Source organism: Aquarana catesbeiana, linkage group LG01, assembly GCF_042186555.1.
Source record: "Aquarana catesbeiana isolate 2022-GZ linkage group LG01, ASM4218655v1, whole genome shotgun sequence".
NCBI classification, from domain to species: Eukaryota; Metazoa; Chordata; class Amphibia; order Anura; family Ranidae; genus Aquarana; species Aquarana catesbeiana.
In genome coordinates this window covers 535,850,094-535,877,242 of record NC_133324.1, presented here as the reverse complement: position 1 = coordinate 535,877,242, position 27,149 = coordinate 535,850,094, and the positions used below count along the sequence as shown (strand labels likewise).

Below are 27,149 nucleotides of genomic sequence, written 5' to 3'. Positions count from 1 at the left end.
CTGTTCTCTCCACGATTGAGACGGCTGGGGGGTAGGGTATCTGTATATATACGTCACAGCTAAAAGGTACGGAGGGGGAGATGGGGACAGTTTTTGGGGTTTCCTGCCCTTTCCGGGGGGGGGGGGGACTGGATACCCTGATAACCCTGGAAGAACTACAACAGACAGTAGCAGCTATGGCAAATCAGAAATTCCCAGGGCCCAATGGCCTGCCAGTGGAAGCCTACAAGCGGTATGGGGGAGCAGCTCTTGAAGGTTGTAAACTGGATGGCTGCAGAGAGGATATTACCCCCTCTATCATGGAAACCACCATAGTTGTGCTACCTAAGGAAGGGAAAGACACACTTAAGGCATCCTCCTATAGACCCATCTCTCTATTATGCACGAGTGTAAAAATTCCTGTGAAAGTACTAGCCGTCAGGTTAAATATATTATTAATAAACTTGTACACCCTGACTAGACGGGATTTATACCAGATAGGTCCACTAGCATGAATATAGGGGGGTATATTTAAACTTGCAAATTTTGACAGTTGATGAGGGTTCAAGGGCCATCCTGTCACTCAATGCCGTTAAGGCTTTTGATAGCCTGAAATGGGAAATCTGTGGCAAGTTTTAGCGGAGTTCTGATTTGACCCCTCCTTCATAAATTGGATTACCCGCTAGCCGACCAGCCGCCGCAGTTAAACTGTGGCAGTTTGGCACGGCTGCGCAAATCGCCATAGGTGTACGTCGCTCCTTTAAGATGTCACAGCAGGCACGTACGCCGCGTGTCCCCGGAGCCGGTGCGTGGCGAGCGTGATGTCCGCTGGGCACCCACAATCACTCGTGACAGAGCGAGAACGGGGGTGTGTGTGTAAATGCACAAATCCCGGTTCTCTCAGGGGAGAGGAGACAGATCGTGTGTTCATACTAAGTATTATAAATAATGTACTAAAGCGTTGATATGTGAAATGTGTTTGTAGAGGTAGATTATGTGCAATAAAATAATTGAAAAATTATGCAAAAAAAATTGTGCAAAAAAAAATCCCAAAAGAAATAGGATATAGGCGAATAATAGGAAATATCCAAATAATTAAGCCGCACCCATGTAAAAAGTGTTCTGATGACACTACAATATGAATGAATCTAATAAAAAAAATAGTGCGCTAAAATTAACTTCCTATTAGAATATGACAATTGACCATATCGTATAATAAATTCCATGAATAAATCCAAGAGTATATGTAAAACACATGCCTTTAGAGCTGCGTGCTTGGTCTTTTTTATTAGATTCATACTAAGTATTAACACCGATCGGTCTCCTCCCCTAGTCAGTCCCATCCCACTACAGTTAGAACACACTGAGGGATCACAGTTAACCCCTTGATCGCCCCCTAGTGTTAACCCCTTCTTTGCCAGTGACATTTATACAGTAATCAGTGGCTATTTTTAGCTCCGATCGCTGTATAAATGTTAATGGTCCCAAAATAGTGTCAAAAGTATCCGATCTGTCCCCCGCAATGCCGCAGTCCTGATAAGAATTGCAGATCACCGCCATTACTAGTAAAAAAAAAAATTAAAAAAATGACATAAATCTATCCCCTATTTTGTAGACGCTATAACTTTTGTGCAAACCAATCAATATTTGCTTATTGCGATTTTTTTTTTTTTTACCAAAAATATGTAGAATATATATCTGCCTAAACTGATGAAGAATTTTTTTGGGGGGGGACGATATAGCAAAAAGTACAAAATATTGTGGGGTTTTTTTTTTTCAAATTTGTCTTTTTTTGTTTATAGCGCAAAAAATAAAAAACGCAGAGGTGATCAAATACCGCCAAAAGAAAGCTCTATTTGTGGGGAAAAACGATATACATTTTTCCTTTGGGTACAACATCGCACGACCAAGCAGTTGTCAGTTAAAGCGACGCAGTACCATATCGCAAAAAAATGGCCTGGTCAGGAAGGGGCAAATCCTTCCGGGGCTGAAGTGGTTAAAGTATTATGTAAAACACTGGAAGCAAAAGTGAGAGTGAATAACGAATACTCCCAAAAAGTTCTGATTGACGAGGGGGACGAGACATGGGTGTCCCCTATCACCCCTGCTCTTCACCTTCACGATGGAACCCTTGGTGACGGCTAAAAGGACCTCTTCAGAAGTGCAAGGTTTTCGGAGGGAAACGGGAGGTAAAGATTGCACTATATGCAGACATGTACTGCGGTTTTGGGGACATACCTAAGCCTCGCTGATGGCAAAAATAAAAGTAATTAAGTTCGGGCGATTTTCTGGGTTGACTATAAATTGGGGAAAATCAGCACTCCTACCAGTAGATTCCCTAGAGAAGCCTCTGCCACCGTAGGTCTCCCAACTTGAGGTAGTGGATAAAATGAAATATCTGGAAATATATCTGATGAGGTATCCCAAACATTTCATTAATATCATATTTCCACTTTTAGCCAACTTTAAGCGGAAAAATAAGATCTGCCGTCGACTCCCCTTATCGATAGCAGGGCGGTGTAACCTAATTAAAATGCTATGGATGCCGCAACTTTTTTATGTGTTGCAGAATTCCCCGATATGGATGTATAAAAAGTGGTTTAAAAAAATTTACACAATTTTTAGAGAGCTGAGAGAATACGTTTGCGCACATTACAACTACAAAAAGACGAAGGAGGTTTAGCAATGCCTCACCCATGGAATTACTTTTTGGCGGCACAGTTGCAGCACATAGGGCAGTGGTTCTCAACCTGAAGGTCGAATGACGGTTTGCCAGGGGTCACCGTATCCTGGACTGTTCCTGAAGCCCGCACCGCCCTCCCAGCCTTTTCGCGGCTGCCCAGCAGGGCTGTCCCTGGAGCCTGTGGTTGCCCAGCTGGGCTGTTCCCGGAGCCCGTGCCCGCCCATTCAGTTCACGGCATGGGTGGGGGCAGAGACTAGAGGTCAGCTGACTGGTGAGGAATGTGAAGTGGGAGGGGCTGGAGGAGACCCTATCTCCTGATTTCGGCATAGGTTTCAATGGTGCGAGACACCACAGAGCTAGATACACAGGAAAGCTGGAGACACAGTGAATAACACTACCTGTGATTAGAGTCGCCATTAAAAGTCCCCACTACAGTTCTCAGGACAGCAGATGACCTTGATCAAGAGCACCTAAGTTGGCTGATCAGAACTCCCCCCAACACTGCCACTGATCCCACTCCCCACCAGCACTGCCACTCCTCCCAACTTCCCACCAGCACTGCCACTCATCCCATTCATCCCCACCAAGGAGTAAGAGAAGGAATAAAAATAGAGAATACATGGTAGGGAGAGGAAAAATGGGGGAGGAACAAAGAAAAAGGGAGAGAAAGAATAAAGCCTCGTACACACTATCTGATTGTTGGCCAACAAAACTGTGGACTTTTATCCGAAGGGGGTTGGCCCAAACTTGTCTTGCATACACACGGCCACAGAATTGTTGGCCAACAATTACGAATGTAGTGACGTACTACGTTGTTTTTCAGCTCTTTAGCACCACCCGTTGGGCTCCTTCTGCTAATTTCGTGTTAGTAGAAGTTTGGTGAGTGTTGATTCGCACTTTTCATTTCGTGCTTTTCAGTTCGTTTCCGAACGGCCGTTCGTCAACCAGACATGTTGCGGAATCGGAGGATATAACGTGTTATTTATTAATGGCCTTGGAGTTATTGCTTTGACATTATTTTTTTGGTTGAATAATGATTAGATTTGGTATATTTTCTATATTTTTGGATGCATAGAATGCACTTTTTGGTTAAGTTCTATTGGCAGATAGAATGTCTAATTTTATTTGTTTTCTTTTTTTAATGCACAATAAAAAAATTGCGTAGAATAATACTTGGCTATGTGTTTCACTTCAAATGACATTTTGGGAGTAGGCAGTTACATTTTAAAAAACACAATGTAATATTAACAAGGGACACCAACCTAGTTGTATCTTTGATCTTAAAATCTACAGGATAATAGTATTGTGGTAACTTGCCCAAATTAAAAAAAAAAAAAAAAAAAGCATAAAAATATTATTCTTTATCTCTAGGAAAAAAAAGCCTTTAAAAATTAGTTTACAATAACTCCATCAGTATCACCAGCAAAGCAGCTTCATTATTATCCCATTAAAGAAGAAGAGAACCTGCTAGCCAACAATTGTCCGATGGAGCATACACACGGTCGGATTTTCCGCCAACTGCCTGTCATCGAACCGGAAAGTCCAGTCGTGTGTACGCGTCTTAAGGAAGTGCACAAGAAACGCGGCTAGAGAGAGGGATGGGGAAAAAAACAAGAAATTAGGATAGAGAGAGATAAAAGTTAAGAAAGGAGAACAAAGAGAGAGTGGTACATCCCAAAATGTACCATAAGGGGTTTTAATACTGTACGAGTGGAAGGGACTTGGAGTGCTAAATGTCCGTGGGTTAGGGATGCAAATTTCTGGTCTTGCCTTGGGTGCTGACAACCCACACTTCGAAAATAATTTTACTGTTAGGGGTCCCCACAACTTGGAAAATTTTATCAAGGGGTTACGGCACTAGAGGGTTAAGAACCACTGACATAGGGGGAAGTAGAGCAGGAGGGAGAGATGCAGGGAGGGGCTTGATGGTTTCGAACACACCCCATAACACGGCAGTGGAGGCAGATTCCTTCTTTAGGTGCCCCAAGCTGTTATTGATTGTGAAAGTATGGGACACTGTAAAGGATCTATTGGCATACCAGGGTTTTTTTACAGAGTATACTCCTCTCTTGGACAATAAAAACCTGGGAGAACTTCAGGCGATGGGGAAAATCAAAGAGTGGGAGAGGTGTGGGATGAACCGCCTTGCTCATATATGAATAGGATTCTGAAATTGTTTCAGGAACTCAGTGAAGAATACGTTATTCCAAAATGGTCCTTTTTTTTTTTTTACAAGTTAGGCACGCTCTTGAAACGCAGTTTAAGGAAAAGGTGTTAGAATGGAGTGAGATTTCTCTTCTCTGAAAAGTAATCAATGCGAGTACTTCTAAGGGATTAATCTCTAGTCTATACTTACCCATATGCAAGGGGGCCTTAGACGAGACGGGAGCTCCCCCTAGTATGAGGAGGTGGGAGGAGGTCTTAAAGAGTATAACTGGGGAGCAGTGGAGGCACATACTGGAACTAGGCCCATTGGTGTTGTCTCCCTCACAGAGAGTGTCAGATTTATTCTTGTTACAAAGTGTATTATACTCCTAAAAGGCTGTTTTTATTTGGACGGAGATCAGATGCCAACTGTCCGAAGTGTAGAAACACAGGAGAGGATCTCATACATATGGTTTGAAGGTGCCACACTGGAATTGGAAGGAGGTTCTTGACACTATAAATCTGGGTTTTGGGACATCATTAAGCTTAGACGCAAAGCTATTTGTGCTGGCATATGTAGAGGGGGAAGGGGACCCCGGCTACAGACAAACTGCAATGTTTGTTCCAGGCAAGAAAACTGATTGCACAGAGATGGTAGTCGGTATTACCCCTGACCTGTAGAGAGTGGACCCAGACTATGAATGAAACCATATGGAAGGATAGGTCCGTTTATATTAAATGGGGATGTGTAAAGAAATAAAATGATTTAGAAACCCTGGCTGGAGGCTAAGGGATACCCTAGAGCATTGGGGCATAATAGGTAAAGCAGGTAGGCCACTAGTATGCAACAAGGAAACTCAATATACAGGTGGGGAAAAAAAGTTCGGAAGGTGGGGAAAAAAAACTTAAATAATAGCAGATATTTTTCTTTTCTTTTTAAAGAAGATTATTGGGTGAGGTATGATGCATTAAAATGGAAAAAGTGTTGAAGGTTTGGATGTGAGGGGGAGGGGTTAATTAAGTGTGAGTGGGGGATATTAGGTTTATATAGTTTTAGCGAAGTACAACTGGTTTGATATTGAGTTAAGGATGTTTGTGGGAAGCAAGGGAACACGCACAATGGCACATTGATGAACTACATATATACAGTATCTCACAAAAGTGCGTACACCCCTCACATTTTTGTAAATATTTTATCATACCTTTTCATGTGACAACACTGAAGAAATGACACTTTGCTACAATGTAAAGTAGTGAGTGTACAGCTTGTATAACAGTGTAAATTTGCTGTCCCCTCAAAATAACTCAACACACAGCCATTAATGTCTAAACCGCTGGCAACAAAAGTGAGTAAACCCCCTAAGTGAAAATGTCCAAATTGGGCCCAATTTAGCCATTTGGTTCAGATGGTGTCAAGCATGTGTGGTGGCAGCCAGGTGAGGAGTACAAAGACAAGTGTGTCGTGCCTACAGTCAAGCATGGTGGTGGGAGTGTCATGGTCTGGGGCTGTATGAATGCTGCAGGCACTGGGAGCTACAGTTCATTGAGGGGACCATAAATGCCAACATATACTGTGACATACTGAAGCAGAGCATGAACCCCTCCCTTCAGAGACTGGGCCACAGGGCAGTATTCCAACATAAGGTCCCCAAACACACCTCCAAGATGACCACTGCCTTGCTAAAGAAGCTGAGGGTGATGGACTGGCCTAGCATGTCACCAGACCTAAACCCTATTGAGCATCTGTGGGGCATGCTCAAACGGAAAGTGGAGGTGTGCAAGGTCTCTTACATCCACCAGCTCCGTGTTGTCGTCATGGAGGAATGGAAGAGGACTCCAGTGGCAACCTGTGAAGCCCTGGTGAACTCCATGCCCAAGAGGGTTAAGGCAGTGCTGGAAAATAATGGTGACCACAAAAAATATTGACACTTTGGGCCCAATTTGTACATTTTCACTTTTGTTGCCAGCGATTTAGACATTAATGACTGTGTATTGAGTTATTTTGAGGGGACCGCAAATTTACACTGTTAAGCCTCTTTCACACGGGCAGCTGTTCTGCCGCTGTTGAAAGCATGTTTTGTTATTTTGAAATTCCAAGACTCCAGGCACATCGATCACTTGCAGTTGTACATTGCGATTAGTGTTTACATACAGCTGCGTTTAGCTGCAGTGGAAGATTCTTGCCATTTTTGATGTGCTTCCTGTTTTTCTTTCCTTGTTGCCGCATCTATCCGCTGGTGAAATAGTACACTGCGATTACCTGCGGTTATGTACATATAGCTGCGTTAAATCGGTCCTGGACACAGTCAAATTCATTTTTTCTAACAAAACCCAATGTGACGAAACCGTTGCTAAACGCGGTGTGTGAATGGGGCCATAGGAAAGCATTGTGTGAGTTTAGGAGCGGTAGATAACTTCATCTATTCGCAGCTAAAAGCTGAATTCTATCCCCCCGTGTGAAAGGGGCCTTATACAAGCTGTACACTCACTATTTTACATTGTAGCAAAGTGTAATTTTTTCAGTGTTGTCACGTGAAAAGATATATAATAAAATATTTACAAAAATGTGAGGGGTGTACTCGCTTTTGAGATACTGTACATACACATAACCACTAACATACATGTTAGTGGTTGTGGAGTGTGCGGGTACACACACACACTCATCCACATAAAAAAACACCCACACACTCTTATACACACATGCATATAGCCTCTTTAAAATTCACACATTTACTCTACATGGGTAACGTTCTCTTTTTTGGGCAGATTTACAGCCAAGCCTGGTAGATGTTAGTAGACAAAACAAGTCAGGACTACAGCTTTCTCTTCATCCTCTGACCTTTGTATGCTGGGAGAGTCAGTGATCAGCACTGCGGATTGCATCACATCTTCTGACAAACGTATGTTTGGGGCAATATCTCCCGCATACCCTTCCTGCCCTTCCTTCCCCCCTACTGAAACTCGGGCTGGTTTTTAATGTAATTACTAACTTCAGCTAGAAAATCAGCTCTTGACGGTTTATGTGCCTTAGACCCCTTTCACACTGGGGCGTTTTTCAGGCGCTTTTGGGCTAAAAATGGCGCTTGTAAAGTGCCTGAAAAATGCCTCCCCTGCAGCACCCTTGTGAGAGTCCGAGTGCTTTCACACTGGAGCAGTGCGCTTGCAGGACATTAGAAAAAGTCCTGTAAGCAGCATCTTTCAGGGGGTGGGGGAGCGGTGTATACACCGCCCCTGCCATTGGAATCAGTGGGCACTGCTGCCGAAGCACCTGCAAAACGCTTCAGCACCAGCGATTTGCGGGCGCTTTTTTTTTTTATCAAATAACATTTTATTATAGCATTTGCATTACAAAAGTACATAATATATGTGAAACAATAAGAGGAAAGAATACACGACAAAGAATGTATATATGCCAGGTTTTTCCTCTACTCTTTCTTTTTGGTTTCTTCTTCTATTTTGCTTAGAACTATGCAAATCACTAAAACACTCAAAATAAAGTGGAAGGATAGAAAGAGAGGGAGGGAAAGGAAGAAATGAAAAGAAAAGAGAAGAAAGAGTGTTGCTATATTTCGTTTACTTGATTATGGTGGATCCTCTCGAAGATGCCACAACTCCCAAACTTTATTATGTGCTTCCAGCCTGTCCTGTAGTCGGGCCGTCATCTTCTCCATCAACTCCACATCTTTAATTCTAGCGTATAAGGCTTCAGAAGTGGGGGGAAGGGTTTTTTTCCAATGTAGTGCAATAAGACAACGTGCCGCTGTGAGAATATGGCATGTGAGTTTTTTGTAAGGTGCGGGGACCTTTAACTGTGAGATTCCTAAGAGGAAGAATTTGGGGGCCAGGGGAATCTGTATCTCTAATAAGCGAGTCAGTAGTTGCTGAACCGTATCCCAGAAAGGGGTAATCAGTGGGCAGTCCCAATAAATGTGGAGGAGGGTCCCTCTGTTTTTTTGACATCGCCAACAGCGATCGGAGCTAGAGGGGTATATGGCGTGAAGAATATCTGGAGTCATGTACCAGTAAAGGAGGATTTTGTAGGTATTTTCCTTGTATAGGGTGCATAGAGAGCTTTTTGCTGCCTGGGTCCATATCGTCTGCCATTGCTCCATGGAAAGTTCCTCGTTGAGGGCTTTCTCCCACTTGATCATGTAAACATGTTTACCTTTAGTTTCTAGTGGGTAAGCATTTAGTATTTTGTAAATGTCAGAGATTAACCCCTTCTGGGCCGTGCCCGCCAGGATTAGATTTTCAAAAGATGATGGGGGAGAACTGTAGGTCAGGAGATATGGACATGGCATAGTGACGTATTTGCAGGTAGCTGTAAAAGGCTTGATGTGGTAGATCAAATTTGGTCCGGAGGTCAGAGTAGGACAGTAGCTTGCGGGATCTAGGGTCTACCAGGGCTCCATAGTGGAAAAGATTCCGTGACGCCCATGGGTGGGACATCTGGTGAGTGAGACTATCTGGGATTTTGGGGTTATAGACAAATGACGTTAGGACTGATTTTTCTGAGGACAGTGTATAAGAGCGGGATAGCTTGTTCCACAAACGTCTGAGCTGAGTCATAGGCCCTAATAATCGCTCGGGGGGCACCTCTGCATTCGCACTCCATAGTAGACTGTTTGGGTGTGTCGGGGCTAACCATATTTTTTCAATCTCTGTCCATCTTTAATAAGACCTTTGAGTGAACCATGATGCTATTGCACGAAGTTGGGCAGCTTGATAATATTTGACAAGGTTGGGAAAGGCAAGGCCTCCATCTGAGCGCGCCGCCATCATTACTGATTGAGGGATTCTGTGTTTTTTTATAATTCCAAGTAAATTTAAAGAGGTCAGACTGGAGTTTACTCAGGTGTTTATGTGGGACAGGAATAGGTAGTGTTTGGAAGAGATAGAGTAGTTTCGGGAGGATCGTCATCTTAATCGATGCGATCCGGCCTAACAGGGAAATGTGGTGTTTTTTTCCAATTTTTTAGCAGGGTTCTGATGGAGAGCAGGGGGGGGGGGGGGGGAGTTCTCCTGGTATAGGGTGTTAAATTTTGGAGTGATGTGTCCTCCTAGGTATTTCAAGGAGGTAGTTTTCCAGTGGTAGCTGAAATTAGCCTTTAAGTGTGTCGTTTCCTTGTCTGAGATATTGATTGGAAGGGCCTCTGACTTAGATGTATTAATTTTATAGCCCGATAGGGCTCCATATCGGTCAAGCTCTGCGTGTAGGTTTGGAAGGGAAATTCTAGGTTGGGTCAATGTTAGGATCACGTCGTCAGCGAACAGTGAGATCTTAAACTCCCGATCTCTGACTGATATTCCCTGGATATTCTGGTTGCTTCGGATGGAGGCCGCCAGGGGTTCAACACATAGTGGGAATAGTAATGGTGATAGTGGGCATCCCTGGCGAGTGCCGTTAGCGATCGAGAAAGCAGGAGAAAGGGCAAAGGGAGTCCTGACCTGGGCAGAGGGTTTGGAATAAAGGTGTTGTATGGCTCTCATGAAAGGTCCTCGGAACCCAGCATGCTGTAGTGTTGCGAATAGGAAGGGCCACCCAAGGTGGTCAAAGGCCTTTTCGGCATCTAGGCTAAGCAATAAGGATTCTGATTTCTCCCTATTCGCCACATCTATCAGATCAATCACCTTCCTAGTATTGTCCCCCGCTTGTCTGAGGGGGACAAAGCCCACCTGGTCCTTATGGATAAGGGATGGGAGGATCATATTCAGACGGATTGATAACAATTTTTAAAAATGTTTAGGTCCGAGTTCAGTAAAGCGATAGGTCTGTAGTTGGCACACAGGGTGGGGTCCTTGTCTGGTTTGGGGAACAAGGTGATGAATGAACGTTGCATATCTGACGGGATGGGGGAGTCTCGATAAAAGGCATTGAAAAGTTTGCACATATGCGGTAGTAGGATGGGGAGAAAGGCCTTATAATATTCATAAGGTAGTCCATCCGGGGCTTTGTGGGATGGGAGTGTTTTAATGGTCTGTTCTATTTCTTCTTCGGTGATTGGCATATTTAAGGTTGCTAGATCAGAGGTTTGGAGCTGTGAGACTCCACTCTGTGTGAGGTAATGTTGCTTGCGTTGGTGCAGGTCGGGAGGGAGGGGATTACTAGGAATGTTAGGGTTGTTATAGAGGTCCTGGTAATAGTCTGCAAAAGTATTGGCTATGTCTTTGGGGTGGGATAATAGGGAACCTAGTTTGTTCTTAATCTGGTGTGGTGTGGACATGTGTGAGCTATCTCGTAGTTTTTTCGCTAGTAGGGAATGAGCTTTATTGCCCTTGTCGTAGTACATTTGTCTAAGCCTGATTATGGCCTTTTCTACCCGCCCCATGGCTAGGTCACTCAGAGTTGTTCGCAAATGTATGATTTTCTTAAGAAGGGGTAGGGTGGGAGATTTTTGCAGTTGACATTCTAATGTTCTAAGTTCTTTTTCCGTTTGAAGTTTTGTGATCTGGGCTTCTTTTTTCATGGCAGATGATAATGCTATACACCTGCCTCGAATTGCTGCCTTGTGGGCTTCCCATAATGTGGGAGTGGATATGTCAGGAGTATTGTTTTCTGCAAAATAATAATTTAAGGCGGATACTAGTTCCATTTGCGATGGGGGGTGTTGGAGAAGAAATGTATTTAGTTTCCAGTTGTAGGGTCTACAGTTGGGGGGTCCCAGTTCCAACTTAAGTATGATAGGTGCATGGTCAGACCATGAAATTGGGAGTATCTGTGCATCTCGTGTATTTCTAAGCGTGCGATTATTTACAAAGAAGTAGTCGATACGTGGATGTGTCTGGTGGGGGGCTGAATAAAAAGTATATTGCCTATCGCCAGGATGGAGAGCTCTCCAGGCGTCAAAGAGAGCGTATCTTCTAGAGAGTTTGCGGAAAAGCTTCGAGTCTCGTAGGGCTCGAGCCGGTGTCGCCCCGGGGCTCACCGCCTGGCGATCCATTGTGGTTGAATGGGTTAGATTAAAGTCACCTCCCACTACTAGCATCTCGTGTTCAGATTTATGCCCCGTACACACGGTCGGATTTTCCGATGGAAAATGTCCGATCGGAGCGTGTTGTCGGAAATTCCGACCGTGTGTGGGCTCCATCGGACATTTTCCATCAGATTTTCCGACACACAAAGTTGGACAGCAGGAGATAAAATTTTCCGACAACAAAATCCGATCGCGTCAATTCCGACCATGTGTGGCCTGTTTCGACGCACAAAGTGCCACGCATGCTCAGAAGAAATTCCGAGACGGGACAGCTCATTCTGGTAAACTTAGCGTTCGCAATGGATATAGCACTTTCGTCACGCTGCAATGTTAAAAATGGTTTAATACAGCGCACTCTCTTCTTCTTTATAATGTGACAAGAATTAAGTAGTTTTGCTGCTCATATTCACACACACTTCTCACAAAATTTTATTTGTTTTTTTTTATTGGGATTTCCTGAATATATTGTTATCTGACAGTTTTTTAACTTTTTTTTTTTTTTTTTTTTTTTTGGATTTTAAGCCTTTTTTTTTCTTTAATGTTTGGATTTTTTTTAAAGGCTGATCTTTGTTCAATGTTATTTTTATTTTTACTCCAGAATATTTTTGTGTGTGTTTTGTGTGTCAAGTTACCCCAACACCATTGATATCTTTTATTATTTAATCTCAAGGAGATTGTTTGGTGTTGGTGTCCCTTGTTCATTTCACGTTGTATATTTGAAATGTACCTGAATCCTCACAAACAAACTGTCCTTTTTGAAGTAAAACACATAGGAGAGTATAATTCAAAACAAAAATCCTTTATTAAGGGCTCAGAACCAAACAAAGAGGAAGGCAACACTGGATCATCAGGAGAAATTAGCGAAGCCTGGGACCCCCAGGGCAGACATCAATTCTTCAACATCAAAATTGGTGGCCTGAGGAGTCCATATGTAAGGGAGGGCAGTCTGGTCCAGAATTCGCAGAGATCCGGATAGCAGCAGATGACATCTGTGTCCCCAGGCTGTGGTACCACAAGAGGCTGCATTTTTTGGCCGACCAGACTGAACCCAGGCCAATCACTGTCTGGTCTTCCTGCCACGCTTCCTTCCGGGCTGTGGCTGTGCAGTTGGAGATGTGGCAGGAGGAGGAGTAGGACCTGGAGGAGAGGGAGGACGAGGAGGAGGACCTGCAGGAGGAGGAGGAGGAGGACCATCGCAAAGGTGTGTCTGAGCTGTCATTTGGCCCCTCATACCTTTGTTAAGAGCCTCCAATATGAGCGCCTCACACATGGCTTGTTGGCCCTCCTCCATCCTCTGCATTTTATATGCAATGACGGCAGCAATGTCCTCCTCCACGGTCTGTCGTGCTCCCAGGACCTCTGGAGTCCTCCGGTAGCCTCCTCTAGGGCACTCCTCCTACTGCCACTTTCTCTTTTCAGGGGGGGTGGAGGGACCTGCAGATCAGCCAGCCTTCTCGGCCCGGCCACCTCCTGGCTGAGACTTCCCTGTGTATGAAAAAGGGACATGGTTTTAGTTGTTGCTTCATCAATCCCAATCATAAATTAGTACTCCAAACTAACATCTAGTTAACATCATTGATTGTACAAGCAGAAATATTTAGAGGAATGCTATACCTGGCTCAATCTGGGCTCCTCCACATGTGGCCTGGAAGGCCCAGGTTGGGCGTCAGAAGCCTCAGCCGGGGGAGAAGGAAGCGTGGAAGGAAGACTGGAGAGGATGGCCTGGGTTCAGTCTGGCCTGCCAGAAAATGTAGCCTGTCGTAGTACAACATCCTGGGGACATAGATGTCATCTGCTGCTCCGGATCTCTGTGAATCCAGGACTTTCTTGCGCTCCCTTAGATATGTGCTCCTCAGGCAACCAATTAATATCTTTAAATAGGTGATGTCTGCCGTGGGGATCACCTGCTTCACAATTTCACACAATTGCTCCAGTGCTGCCTTCCTCTTTGCTTGGTTCTTGAAATGGGGGTGTTTAATCTCCCACAGACAGGGCAGCTCCCTTAGCATCTCTACGAATACTGACATGAAGTCATTATCTTTGAGTAGCATATCCATGTTCACTGCAAGACACAACACAAGACAAAGCCTAATGTCAGACAAAACTCTCCTAATCTTGTTACAATATAGGCTTCAATCTAGAAGCAGTATAGGCACAAGTTTGTCTCTTACCTTCGTTCTTACGATCGGCGCGTCCAATGCTCCTTCCTCCGCTCACAGATTGCACGTAATACGCACGCGTGTTACGCTTTATACACACTGCGCATGCATGTAACTCCGCCCGCCCCTGACGTTCTTTCTATTCTATTCCCCGCCCCTTTTCGTTTGGCGCAGTGGGGGAAGAGCACATGGCGGAGTCACAGCAGGTGTGTGCTAATTGCAGGAACGAGGAGGAGGAAAGCCCGGATCCGGACACGTCCCGATCCAGAAGGAGACGTTTTAAGGCCACAAATATGTCCTTTGGGGAGATGTTGGAGATGGTCGACATCATGAGGAAGTCTGACTATGACGGGAAGTATGGGCCTTACCCCAACCCCAATATACGAAAGGCCAAGATCATGGCGAAAGTGGTCAGGAGTCTTCTGAGGAATTTCGGGGTCCGAAGATTGAAAGATCAGCTCCGGAAGCGGTGGTCGGACCTGAAATTGAGAGAGCCAGAGCAGTACCGAAAGATCCGGAGAGTGCTACAAAAAAGTAAGTAGTTGTGCTGTGTTCCTATTCTTTCTGTCTTTATTCCGTTCGTTCTGCTCCATATGCTTTTATTAATTGTAACGTTTAAAAGGGCAACTTTAATGTTCATGGGCCCATTATTTGTTCGTATCAAACATTTTTCTTTCGGCCTCTAAAACACCATTGTTTAGGCCATATGCATTTTCCCACATTTTTTTGGGGCCTACTTGGGTGCCAAATATTTGTTTGTGTAGATGGGTTTGGTACTAGAATGAAATGCAAACTAGATTGTGTGTAAGGGGAGGACACTGAGCAGCTGTTTTCACATCTGGACACTGGAGCACTAGTGTGGGACCCCAGAACACCATTTTTATTAGGGGGGGCACACAGGTGCTCCAGTGTATAATATAGGGGGGGTCTCCATCTGTGAAGTTTCTACAAAACAGGTAAAGTATTGCAGCTTGACAAAGGGCAATAAAAAAAATACATCTTGGAACTCGGCTAAAATAGACAATTGTACCCCACTTCCAAGCAATGTTTCCTATTTCTAGTTCTACCATCAAATATCTGTGTGCTAATTATACCATTTTTGTTTTACATAGGGGAGAAAAGACTCGGAGGACACCCCTCATCCGAGGTGACCACAGACCCCCCACCTATGGAAGAAGGTGAAATACCCCTAAATGAAGAAGAGTAGGAGGAAGAAGAAGATGTGGTGGAGATTGGCACCACAACAGGTGAGTGTCTGCGACCACAGACTCAGGTAAGAGATGGATGGTGGCAGATTTTTGATACCTGTTTTTGTTTTCTTTATCTCTTTTTAGGTGATCGTGATGTGAGGGATCCAGAACGTTTTACATCAGAAAGTGCCCAGATCCTGATCGGGGAGATCATGGGGTGTAATCTCGAATTGCACAACATACAGCAAAAAATCAATGATGTTATTAAAAAAAATAACATCATTGATGTTTTGGGGCGAATTTAAAACCCCACAAAATATATTTTTGGGATTGTGGTCCAATCTTTTAAATCTTTTTTCAATGTTTTGAAAAGCCAAATTTGGAGGATGCACACAGTGTGCCAACATGTGCTATCTGCCATCACGGGAGATCAATGGACGCGTTTTGGGGGTGCAACCCCTTCCTCAATTATAAAGTAGCGTTGAGGAAGGGCTTGCTCCCCCAAAACACGTCCCTTGATCCCCCCTGATGGCAGATAGCACATGTTGACATTCGTAAATTTGTGTGCATCTTCCAAATTTGGCTTTTCCAGGGGTGATTTCCCCCCATCTAAACGCAATATCAAACCCAGTTCCTAAATACTGATGTCTGATATAGCCTTCAGGTTTTACCTAATGTGAACTTTGTAAGTTCAAGTTTTTTGTCTTTCTTGTTGGTTTTACACAGGCCTGTTTTATCTGAAATGGACATTTCGATTTTTGATAATGCTACTGCAAAAATTGTTATACAACAACATGTTGGTTTGTTTTAAAAACCTTTGATAAATGCACATGTGATTGTGCAGGTATAAAAAAGTGGCTTACTCAAGAATGTGTGGATTATTGTCTCAACACTACAACACTTTTGGGGTGATGTAATTGCTGTTTTATGCAAAAATGGGGGTTATTTCCTAAGGGCAAATCCTCTTTGCACTACAAGTGCAGTTTCAGTGCAGTTGCAAGTGCTCTTGTAGTGAAATGTGTTTTTGCATTTAGGAAATAACAACCAACAGTGCTTTGTATAAGGTTACACAATCACGCCATTTTCTGCACTCAAAACATTTATGTCAGGGTCAGCTAAAACAAACACAAGCAGTAAATGTCCACAAAGAATTTCTTTTTTTTTTTTTTATTATAAAAAGGCTTCACATATTGTCTGGCATATTGATAGCCCCCCTACCCGCAAAGAACTCCAGGTAGCGTAACCGGATATCACGGGCACTCAGGGAGGGCAAGCCAGGACGGCCACTTTCAAGCGCCGTCAGTGTGGTTTGATGTAGGATTCCAGCCTCAGGCCCAACTGAGCCAGCATAGTTGGCCGAATGTTTCCTTAAAAAGTTATGGAGAACACAGCACGCCAGTATAATATGGTTCAGTTTATACTCCGCCATATGGATGGGTGTCAGAAATAGTCGGAACCGGCTGGCCAGGATTCCAAATGTGTTCTCCACCACTCTTCGGCTCTGGCCAGCCGGTAATTAAAAACCCTCTGTTCCGGGGTGAGGGTCCTCATTGGGAATGGCCGCATCAGGTGGTCCCCCAGCGCAAACGCTTCATCAGCAACGAACACGAATGGGAGTCCTTCCACATTGTCCTCTGGAGCTGGCAAGTCCAAGCTGCCATTCTGGAGATGCCTGTAGATCTCCGTCTGGGCGATGACTCCACCATCGGACATCCGGCCATTCTTCCCCACGTCCACATACAAGAAGTCGTAATTAGCCGACACCACCGCCAACATCACTATACTATTAAACCCCTTGTAATTATAATAGTACGACCCCGAGTTGGGTGGTGGGACGATGTGGACGTGTTTCCCATCAATTGCCCCTCCGCAGTTAGGAAAGTCCCACCGCTGGGCAAAGTGGGAGGCCACAGTCTGCCATTCCTGTGGCGTGGAAGGAAACTGTTGAGGAAAAAACAATAAACATTACTATTTTTACTCTGAAACATGGCAAGCAGATTATACACAAACATTATGGGGCAACCTCCAGATAGCATTTATTAAGGGGAATTTAACAACGCCAAAGTATAAGGTACACCTATCATATTCCCCCTCCCCCCCTCTCATGGGCCATTTGTAACATTATAGGGGGTGTGTGGAAATCTTGGACCTTCACTTCATTGAGAGATGAATGCCTAAATACAGGGTATTACTTTGAACAGACCCTCCTTAGTTACACTATTGGCAGCCCACTGGACAGGTAAGAAGTGTCATAATACAAAGATATAAATACACACTGTACACATTTGAGGACATTTGGACATTCTGCTATTACCTGTCAAGATAATAATAGGATACAAAAACTTTAAACAGTACCATTTGAAAGTATACAGGCAGGCCCTTGCACTACATGCTTTGGGGAATTCATCCATAAATCTGACCAGTAAATAGGTGGGTATAGTGTGTATGGGTTTGGCAAAGTCAGCAGATAGATGATTAAGGATAGATAGAGAATTGGGATCAGCTGACTTAGCAGTTGGGGGGAGGGAGGGTTACTAAAAATTATTTGGGGACACCGCAAAAAAAAGCCTCTGGCACTTTGCCTGAATTTAAATCAAAAATAACATTTCCAAACATTTTAGGGGGTGTTTGGGGTAAAGCACTACTATGGAGCAGATAAAATACATTGTTAAGTGACTACATGAGGTGAATATAGGCCAGGAGACACCATGCTGGGGAGGTTAGTGAAGGGCAAATATGTGTGAAGGACCTAAAATAATAATTACATAAAAATCCAGCATGCATGAGGACAAAGGGGACATTCACAGCATATTACAATCATGGTAATTAGGGAATGAGGAAAGAAATACAAGATATTATCAAACATTCAATACAATAAAATGTGATAAAAAAAGGATAAAAATCTTACCTTCATATACTCCTTCTGCAGGACCTGGATGATGGCAGAACAGGTCTCTGGGATAATGATCCCCAGAGCCTGGGGGGAGATGCCTGTCGAGAACTTCAAGTCCTGCAGGCTTCTCCCTGTGGCCAAATACCGCAAGGTAGCGACCAACCTCTGCTCCGGAGTGATGGCTTGCCTCATGCAGGTATCCTGCCTGCTAATATAGGGGGTCAGCGAAGCCAACAAACGGTGAAACACGGGGTCCGTCATCCTGAGAAAGTTCCTGAAATCATCAGGATTATTCTCACGGATCTCACAGAGCAAAGGCATATGAGAGAACTGGTCACGCTGAAGCAACCAATTCTTGGTCCATGAACTCCTCCCCACCCTGTTCATGGACTGGACTTGTGTCAAGGTCAGGACCCCAACACCAAGCCCCCGCACAGCACGAACTCTACGAGGAGTACGCATATGAAACATGGCTAGAAAACGGTCGGCTGCTCCGAACGAAGTAACAGAACACACTGAAGAACAGCAAGGCCTGTGAAGAGCGACCTGAAAAACAGTAACGAACGAACAAGAATACAATGACTACCTAAAGTCACGCGGAACTTGCTTGCACGCACTGAAGAGCAGATACAAACCCACAAGCATAAACTGAACGGCAGAAAACGATCTGAAAGCCACGAGTCTGAAAAAGCGCAAATCGTCTCTCACCAAACTTTTACTAACACGAGATTAGCAAAAGGAGCCCAAAGGGTGCCGCGCTTGGTTCTGAACCGGCCTTTTCTAGTCTCGTCGTACGTGGTGTACGTGACCGCGTGGTTGGCGATCGGAAATTCCGACAACTTTGTGCGACCGTGTGTAGACAAAACAAGTTTGAGCCAACATCTGTCGGAAAAAATCCTAGGATTTTTTTGTCGGAATGTCCGAACAAAGTCCGACCGTGTGTACGCCCTATTAGAGAGGCGAGTGAATACTTTGGACAGGAAGTTATACTGTTTAATGTTAGGGGCATAGAGGGCACAAAGGGTAATTGCTTGTTGTTGCCACTGTCCTCGGAGGATAACAAAGTGGCCGTGTGGGTCGCTGTAGTGGGCTGCACAGGTGAAGGGGGCTCCATTTTTAATGAGGATTGCGACCCCTGCTCTTTTATGCAACCCTGAGGAGTGGTATATTTGGGAATATTGTTTAGAGGCGAATGTAAATGAACCCTCCTTGTCAAAATGCGTCTCTTGAACAAAAATAATATCCGCTCCAGATTGTCTAAACTCCCTCAATGCCAAGTGTCTTTTTTTATTGGAGTTGAGGCCATGGACGTTTAAGGATAGGATCTTAGCCATGATACCAGGTGAAAGGGGGAGGATGCCTTACCTGATGTGGAGGAGAGGTTTCGGAGTTGTGGATCACTGATGTGCATACTTCGAGAGGAGAGCCATTTGAACTCCACAGGTTGTGTAGCGAGTCATATGGTGATGTAGAGGCAGAGGGTAAGAAGAAAAGTGAGAGAGAAGATGAAAAGAAAAGGAGATAGTTAGTACATATTAAACATTTATAAATTCGCACAACTGATATCTCTTGACCTTGAGAGGCTAAAGGGCCTAGGTCGATACGGGATTCCAGGGATCCTCCCGACAAAGGTCCCGAAGGGCCCGTCAGTCGGATGCACTGGAGCCCAAAATTGGTCATATATAACACAAACTGCAGAATGGCCGTAACTTCTAACATTTAACCAAAAAAGGGGGGTGGATAGGAATGAGATTTCCTACTCTCTCGAGTCTCTACCGAGACATGCCCATTTGGTAGACTAAAGTGTAAAACTAGGGCACAAGGAGGGGGGGACTAAGTATGCTATACTGTCCAGGGCCAAGTCACCAGTGGTAACTGATGGAGGAACAATCCATCAATAAGTAATTTGAGGTGTAGTCATAGCCACTAGGGTCAGCCATTCCTGTGCTTGGCACTCTTGCGGGACGCATCTCTGTTCCGGGATCTGTTGGAAGATAGGACCTTCTGCCATGTTGTGGGTGGTGTTGGCGGGGTGGTAATAAGATCCCAATCCGGGAGTCGAGGGACGGAGATTCCGATGATTTCACAGAAGGTTTCAATGTCCTCCGGGTATCTTAAAGTTGCAGATTTGCCTTGGTTTTTGGCTGTGAGGCTGAAAGGGAATCCCCAACGGTAGGTAGTAATTTCGTCTTGCAAGACGCATAGCAATGGCTGGAGAAGTCTACGTTTTTGTAGTGTGATCCATGAGAGATCTGGGTATAGCTGTACTTGTGCGTCTTTGTATGTCACTTTGCGTGCTAGCCGAGCTTGCCTCATGATGTCCTCTTTCAGGGGATAGGAGTTAATCCTGCAAATAATGTCCCTCGGTTGCGAGGTGCCGCCCTTGGGGCGAAGTGCTCGGTGGGCTCTGTCCATTTCAATAAAGTTGGTAACGGGTTCGCCCAAAAGATTATTAAACGTCCTGTAAAATATGTTGAATGTCCTCTGGGCCTTCGACTTCTAGTATCCCCCTCTCTCGTATGTTGTTTCTGCGACCCCTGTTATCTAAATCCTCCATATGTCGCTGCATATCTCTTAACATAGTGTGGTGGTCTGCTCCTTGGAGTTGGGTTCTATGGACTGCCAGTTTAGTCTCTTGGATTTCTTCTTCAGCCATTTCCATCCTGTCTGTTAAGTGTTTAAGGCCTGATTGAAGCACTTGTATTTCCGAGCGACATGTGGATTTTACATCTTCTATCAGTTGTCTAAAGTCCTCCTTAGTGGGCATTGCCTGTAAGTATGTTTGCCATTGTGGGGGTGCCGATTGGGGGTGGATTGATTCCAGGGTCCCCTGCTCTGAAGTTATGCAGGGTGGTAGAGGTTGATTGCTAATGGTACTGAGGCCTGTGGCCTGGTGCGCAAATCTTGGTGGGGGAGTCCCACGGTTCACTCCAAGATGGATTTTAACAAGGGCAGAGGGGCCCTTGTTTTATCCATCCTCTGGGGATGGGGGTCTGGTGTGCACACTTTGTTAGCATATGTGATCTGTAACACTGTCCGTTCTGCGAGTGGACTGGTGGTCCGTGAGGGGGCTAGTCTCTGGGTTTTGGAGGGTGGTGAGCCAGGTTCCAAGCGGCCGGAGGGCGTTGGGGTCAGCGCAGGCTCCGGTGGTATCTGGTTAGCCGGGTACATAGGGTCTGGCAGGGCCGGAAAGTCCACAGAGAAATCTGAGGGGGTTGGGGAGCTTGGCTCAGTGCCCTGGATGCATGGATCCGATGCTGTTCTCAGCAGGCAAGGGAACGCCGCTGAGCATTGTGTATATTGCTGGGAGGGGAGGCCCAGCATGGCGTCCTGTAACGCTTGCGGCGCTGCCCCGTGGGAGGCGGATACGGGATGAGGACTCACCATTCCCGGTTGAGGGGGCTCGACTGTGGTGCTCAGCGGGGCTGGTTCGCGGTCTGGAAGTGTCCCCTGAGGCGAGTGAGGCGGTGTGGGGATCCGAGCGGTGCTCCGAGAGTAGGCCGCAGGAGTGTCCGGCGCCATCTTGGACGCTCCGGTGAGAGGCATGTCCGTCAGTGGAAAATAGGACCGGAGGTCCGTAGGGGTTCCTGGCGGGGGTAACGATGATCCCCTGGCTGCTGCGGATATAGTGGCCCTGGATCTGCCCATGTGAAGGCGGCGAAGCGTCCCCTGTGCGCTGTTTGATCACGGGCTGAGAGAGAGCAGGTGAATCAGGCTGCCATCCAGAGCGGCTTCCGGTCACGCCCCCCTTGCGGGCGCTTTTAACCCTTTATTTGGCCACTAGCAGGGATTAATAGCGCCCCGCTAGCGGCGAAAAAGCGCCGCTATTACAGTTATTAAAATTAGCTACGCTTTACCGCTAATTCCCCCCCCCCCCCCCCCCCCGCCCCAGTGTAAAAGTAGCTTCACTGTTGGCTTGTTAATGTGTTGGGTGGCCTTGCTGACCAATTGTAAGGTTCCAGAGGCAGATAATTCACCTACTTCCTTATTGAAGTCAGTATTTACATGTTGAAACACTTTTTTTTTATATTGCTTGCAAAATAGAATTTTATGTAACTACATCTTTGCTTTTGAAAGTGAGTGCATGTAAGTTCTTTTGCATGTTGCGGTAACTGCATGCACAACTTACATAAACTGCTAATGATATATTTCTTGTGCAGGGTTTTTCGAAATGAAGATGAAATATGATGAAAGCGACAATGCATTTATCAGAGCTTCACGTGCCATTACTGACAAAGTTGGTGATCTAATGGGTAAATACATTTTATTTTATTGCTTGTTGGTCTCAAAATTAGATTTTTACTATTTTCCTCTAGAAATTTTCCACTGTCATAATCCCCCTCATCAAAACATACTGTATGTGTGAATAATCCTATTTTATGAAAGGGAAGAGTTAATACCGTGCTGATCCATGAATGTGTTAAAGCAGCCAGCACACCTTCAGCTATGACTAAGCACCAGTAAGGGATGTGAAACGCATCAGCTGATTCATCCACTGTCCTTGATTGCTGTATGGACTGACTTATTCAATAAAGAAATTTTTCACTGGGGTGCGGCTGTCGGATTTCCTCTATTGCATGTGAGCACTAGTGCCGGTGAGAAACTAGCTACCCATGAGAAAGCCGCTACCCGGCCTACTGCGCATGCGCGATGCGCTCCACGGCAGCGATGCGTTCCACACATGTGATGGGTAGTGGTTTTCTGGTAGAACGTATCATCAGATTTTGACCACACTGCGCATGCGCAGCGGGATTGCGCACCAGATGACAATTAAAGAGGTATATGAACAGCAGATGACATATAGTGGGGACGGAAAGTGTTCAGACCCCCTTAAATTTTTCACTTTATCTTGCAGCCATTTGCTAAAATGATTTAAGTTAATTTTTTTCCTCATTAATGTACACACAGCACCCCATATTGACAGAAAAACACAGAATTGTTGACATTTTTGCAGATTTATTAAAAAAGAAAAACGGAAATATCACATGTTCCTAAGTGTTCAGACCCTTTGCTGTGACACTCCTATATTTAACTCAGGTGCTGTCCATTTCTTCTGATCATCCTTGAGATGGTTCTACACTTCATTTGAGTCCAGCTGTGTTTGATTATACTGATTGGACTTGATTAAGAAAGCCACACACCTGTCTATATACCGTAAGACCTTACAGCTCACAGTGCATGTCAGAGCAAATGAGAATCATGAGGTCAAAGGAACTGCCTGAAGAGCTCAAAGACAGAATTGTGGCAAGGCACAGATCTGGCCAAGGTTACAAAAAAATTTCTGCTGCACTTAAGGTTCCTAAGTGCAGCACAGTGGCCTCCATAATTCTTAAATGGAAGACGTTTGGGACGACCAGAACCCTTCCTAGAGTTGGCCGTCCGGCTAAACTGAGCTATCGGGTGAGAAGAGCCTTGGTGAGAGAGGTAAAGAAGAACCCAAAGATCACTATGACTGAGCTCCAGAGATGCAGTTGGGAGATGGGAGAAAGTTGTAGAAAGTCAACCATTACTGCAGCCCTCCACCAGTCGGGGCTTAATGGCAGAGTGGCCTGACAGAAGCCTCTCCTCAGTGCAAGACACGTGAAAGTCCGCATGGAGTTTGCTAAAAAAAACACCTGAAGGACTCCCAGATGGTGAGAAATAAGATTTTTTGGTCTGATGAGACCAAGTCAGAACTTTTTGGCCTTCATTCTAAGCGGTATGTGTGGAGAAAACCAGGCACTGCTCATCACCTGTCCAATACAGTCCCAACAGTGAAGCATGGTGGTGGCAGCATCATGTTGTGGGGGTGTTTTTTCAGCTGCAGGGACAGGACGACTAGTTGCAATCGAGGGAAAGATGAATGCGGCCAAGTACAGGGATATCCTGGACGAAAAGCTTCTCCAGAGTGCTCAGGACCTCAGATTGGGCCGAAGGTTTACCTTCCAACAAGACAATGACCCTAAGCACACAGCTAAAATAACGAAGGAGTGGCTTCACATCAACTCAGTGACTGTTCTTGAATGGCCCAGCCAGAGCGCTGTCTTAAGCCCAATTGAGCATCTCTGGAGAGACCTAAAAATGTCTGTCCACCAACATTTACCATCCAACATGACAGAACTGGAGAGGATCTGCAAGGAGGAATGGCAGAGGATCCCCAAATCCAGGTGTGAAAAACTTGTTGCATCTTTCCTAAAAAGGCTCATGGCTGTATTAGATCAAAAGGGTGCTTCTACTAAATACTGAGCAAAGGGTCTGAATACTTAGGACCGTGTGATGTTTCAGTTTTTCTTTTTTAATAAATCTGCAAAAATGTCAACAATTCTGTATTTTTCTGTCAATATGGGGTGCTTTGTGTACATTAACGAGGAAAAAAATGAACTTAAATGATTTTAGCAAATGGCTGCAATATAACAGTGAAAAATGTAAGGGGGTCTGAATACTTTCCGTCCCCACTGTATGTGAACGATTGCAATAGAGAACATGACATGACAATTAAAGAATGAAATGTTTCCACCCTGCCTGCCCTGTCTCCTGTGTGCCAACCTCACCACCCTGCCTGCCATGTCTCCTGTGTGCCAACCTCACCGCTCTGCCTGCCCTGTCTCCTGTGTGCCAACCTCACCGCCCTGCCTGCCATGTCTCCTTTGTGCCAACCTCACCGCTCTGTGTGCTCCTCCATGGGGGACTCCTCTGTGTGCTCCCCCTACATGTCCGCATTCTCTGACCACCTCCTGTATCCTGTGTGCAGCCTCTAACCATCTCTTATATCATGCCCACATCAGAGTTCCGGCATTCCCCTTTACATCAGAGTCTGCAAGATTCCCCCTTACAGTGCAAGGGAACTCTGACGTAAAGGGGAATGCTGCAGAGCATGATCTAAGGTGGGAATCTGATTTAAGGGGTGCTCTGGTCACCAGAGACCACCTTATATCAGAGTCCACTGCATTCCCCTTTACATCAGAGTTCCCACTTACATCAGGGTCTGCAGCATTGCCTTTTACATCAGTGTTCCCCTTTACATCAATGTTCCACTTTACATCAGGGTTCGCAGAGTTCCCCCTTGCACTGTAAGATTAAAAGGGATAGAGGCCGGCCATAAGAAACCTGCAGTCCACCACCCGCACACTTGCAATAGCCCATAGAATGGCTTTATACAAGATCGAAGATCAGGAAAACCGTAACAGGCGTAACAATATTCGCAGTAGAGGACTGCCTGAAGCGACTGGGGATGAAGATCTCCTCCCATCCATCCGTCTGATCTTTAATGGCATGTTGGGCCAGGCCGCTGACTACCCTCTAAAAATTGACCGGGTTCACAGGGCCCTCAGACCCCGCAACCTCTCCTCAGACACCCCCCGCGATGTCATATGCCGAGTTCATTATTATGATGAAAAAAGAAAAAGGACTTATTATGAAAAAAGCCAAGGAAGCTGCATCACTGGACTTTGATGGCGCCATTCTGTCTTTCTACCCAGACCTGGCCAGGGAAACCTTGGAACGGCGCAGCGCCCTGCGTCCCCTGACGGAGAAGCTGCGAGCTGCTTCTATTAAATACAGATGGGGCTTTCCAGCGGCGTTGATTGCAAGCAGAGATGGTAAGACGGCGATCTTACGGTTCCCAGAGGACCTTGAGAAGTTTTGCATGGATGTCAACATAATACCGCCTGAACTACCCGGCTGGCAAGAGGCTATCCCGGCTCTGCCCAGTAACTCAGAGCCTAGATGGCAGAAAGTGGACCGCAAGCACCGAACCTCCCCTGCTGGGAGTTCACCCCTGGGGGATTAGTTTCTAACCAAAATGGCCTTGCCCACTCCATTCACTTTACCTGCCTGTACCAGAGCAATGTGGCCCATAAGTATCGCCTCTTTCTTCCTCTGTTTGTTTTTTGGACTTTTTATTCATATTTTTTTATGCTTCAGCCTCCACCCTGAGTACCTGGCTGGGGGCACAGACTCTGATGCACCTCACCACGCTGTCAGGGCTGTATAGGATGATAGACATGCTCTGATCCGAACATTATCATCTTTCTTTTTCCTTTTTCCTATGGTCTGATATTATATTTTATTTTTCTTTTTTTTTTTTTTTTTTTTTCCAATATCCTAGACCATTTTACGTTTAACGTTTTAAGGTTCTGCTATTTAACGTTGATGTTTATGGGTTATGGACCAAGTGTCGCTCTCTGAGTATATGTTACAACACTTAAACAATATACCGAGTGCTTTTTATTAGCATCACTTTTTATTTTCAGATGTGGTGCTGGAGTCGGAGCTTCGGGACGATGCGCACGCCTACCCAGCGTCCGCGTTTGGATGCCTGGAACTCCTTACTCCCCCAACATAGGGTGCGGCGTGGCCTCATGCCCTCACGGTCCTGTCCCCAACAGGGGTGTGGGTGTTGGGCGTCGTCTGCACCCTCTCCATGCACGGTAGTTTTCTGCGTGCACATGTTGACCACCTTTTTATGTGGTCGTTTTTTTCTACTTATCAATGTTGTTCTTTTTTGTTCCTCTTTTTCATGCTTTCTCTTTTTCTCTTTACTACTCTATTCCTTCTTTTCCTTCCCTCCCCCCTCCCACCCCTACTTCTCTCCTAACCTTTTTTTCCCCACCTCAGGTCCATTTCATTGAGAAGATATGTCAGCTGAATCCTCCTCCTTCTCCCCATGGGTACGGTAAAACTTATTTCATTTAATGTACGAGGTCTTTATGCTCCAGGGAAAAGACATAATTTATATAGAGAGCTGAGTCGCCTACATGGAGATATTATTTTTCTACAGGAGACTCACCTCACACATACTACTAGTGTGAAGTTATTCTCCAAAAGGTATCCTACTTGGTATTATAGTCTTTCTGACATACATAAAGCAAAAGGTGTGGCCATTGGGCTTAGCTGCAATACGGCGTTTAAATTGGATAAGATGTTATGTGACCCTATGGGCCGTTTTCTGTTCCTTAAGGGCAGCCTGGGTAGTATGCCATGCACTCTAGTAAACCTCTATGCTCCTAATAGAGATCAGGCAGGATTCTTGACCACCACCTTGAAAAAACTGAGGGATTTCGCTCAAGGGTGCGTTCTCCTAGCTGGAGATTTTAATGTTCCTTTGGAACCGTGCATAGACACGTCTAAAGGGAGATCTAGTATTTC

The 27,149-nt window shown here is 45.2% G+C and overlaps 1 protein-coding gene across 4 annotated transcripts in view; it reads left to right on the top strand.

Annotated features, from left to right (window-relative positions):
- Positions 1–27,149, top strand: part of TIMM44 (translocase of inner mitochondrial membrane 44) — an 822,359-nt gene that overhangs the window by 495,982 nt on the left and 299,228 nt on the right. For 3 of the 4 annotated variants that reach the window (XM_073594831.1, XM_073594814.1, XM_073594815.1), the window contains one exon: positions 22,184–22,276. The exons of the other annotated variant lie outside the window; for it this stretch is intronic. In XM_073594831.1, coding sequence (XP_073450932.1) covers positions 22,184–22,276 — 93 coding nt within the window. The remainder of the gene's footprint in view (positions 1–22,183; positions 22,277–27,149) is intronic. 4 annotated transcript variants of the gene reach the window in all.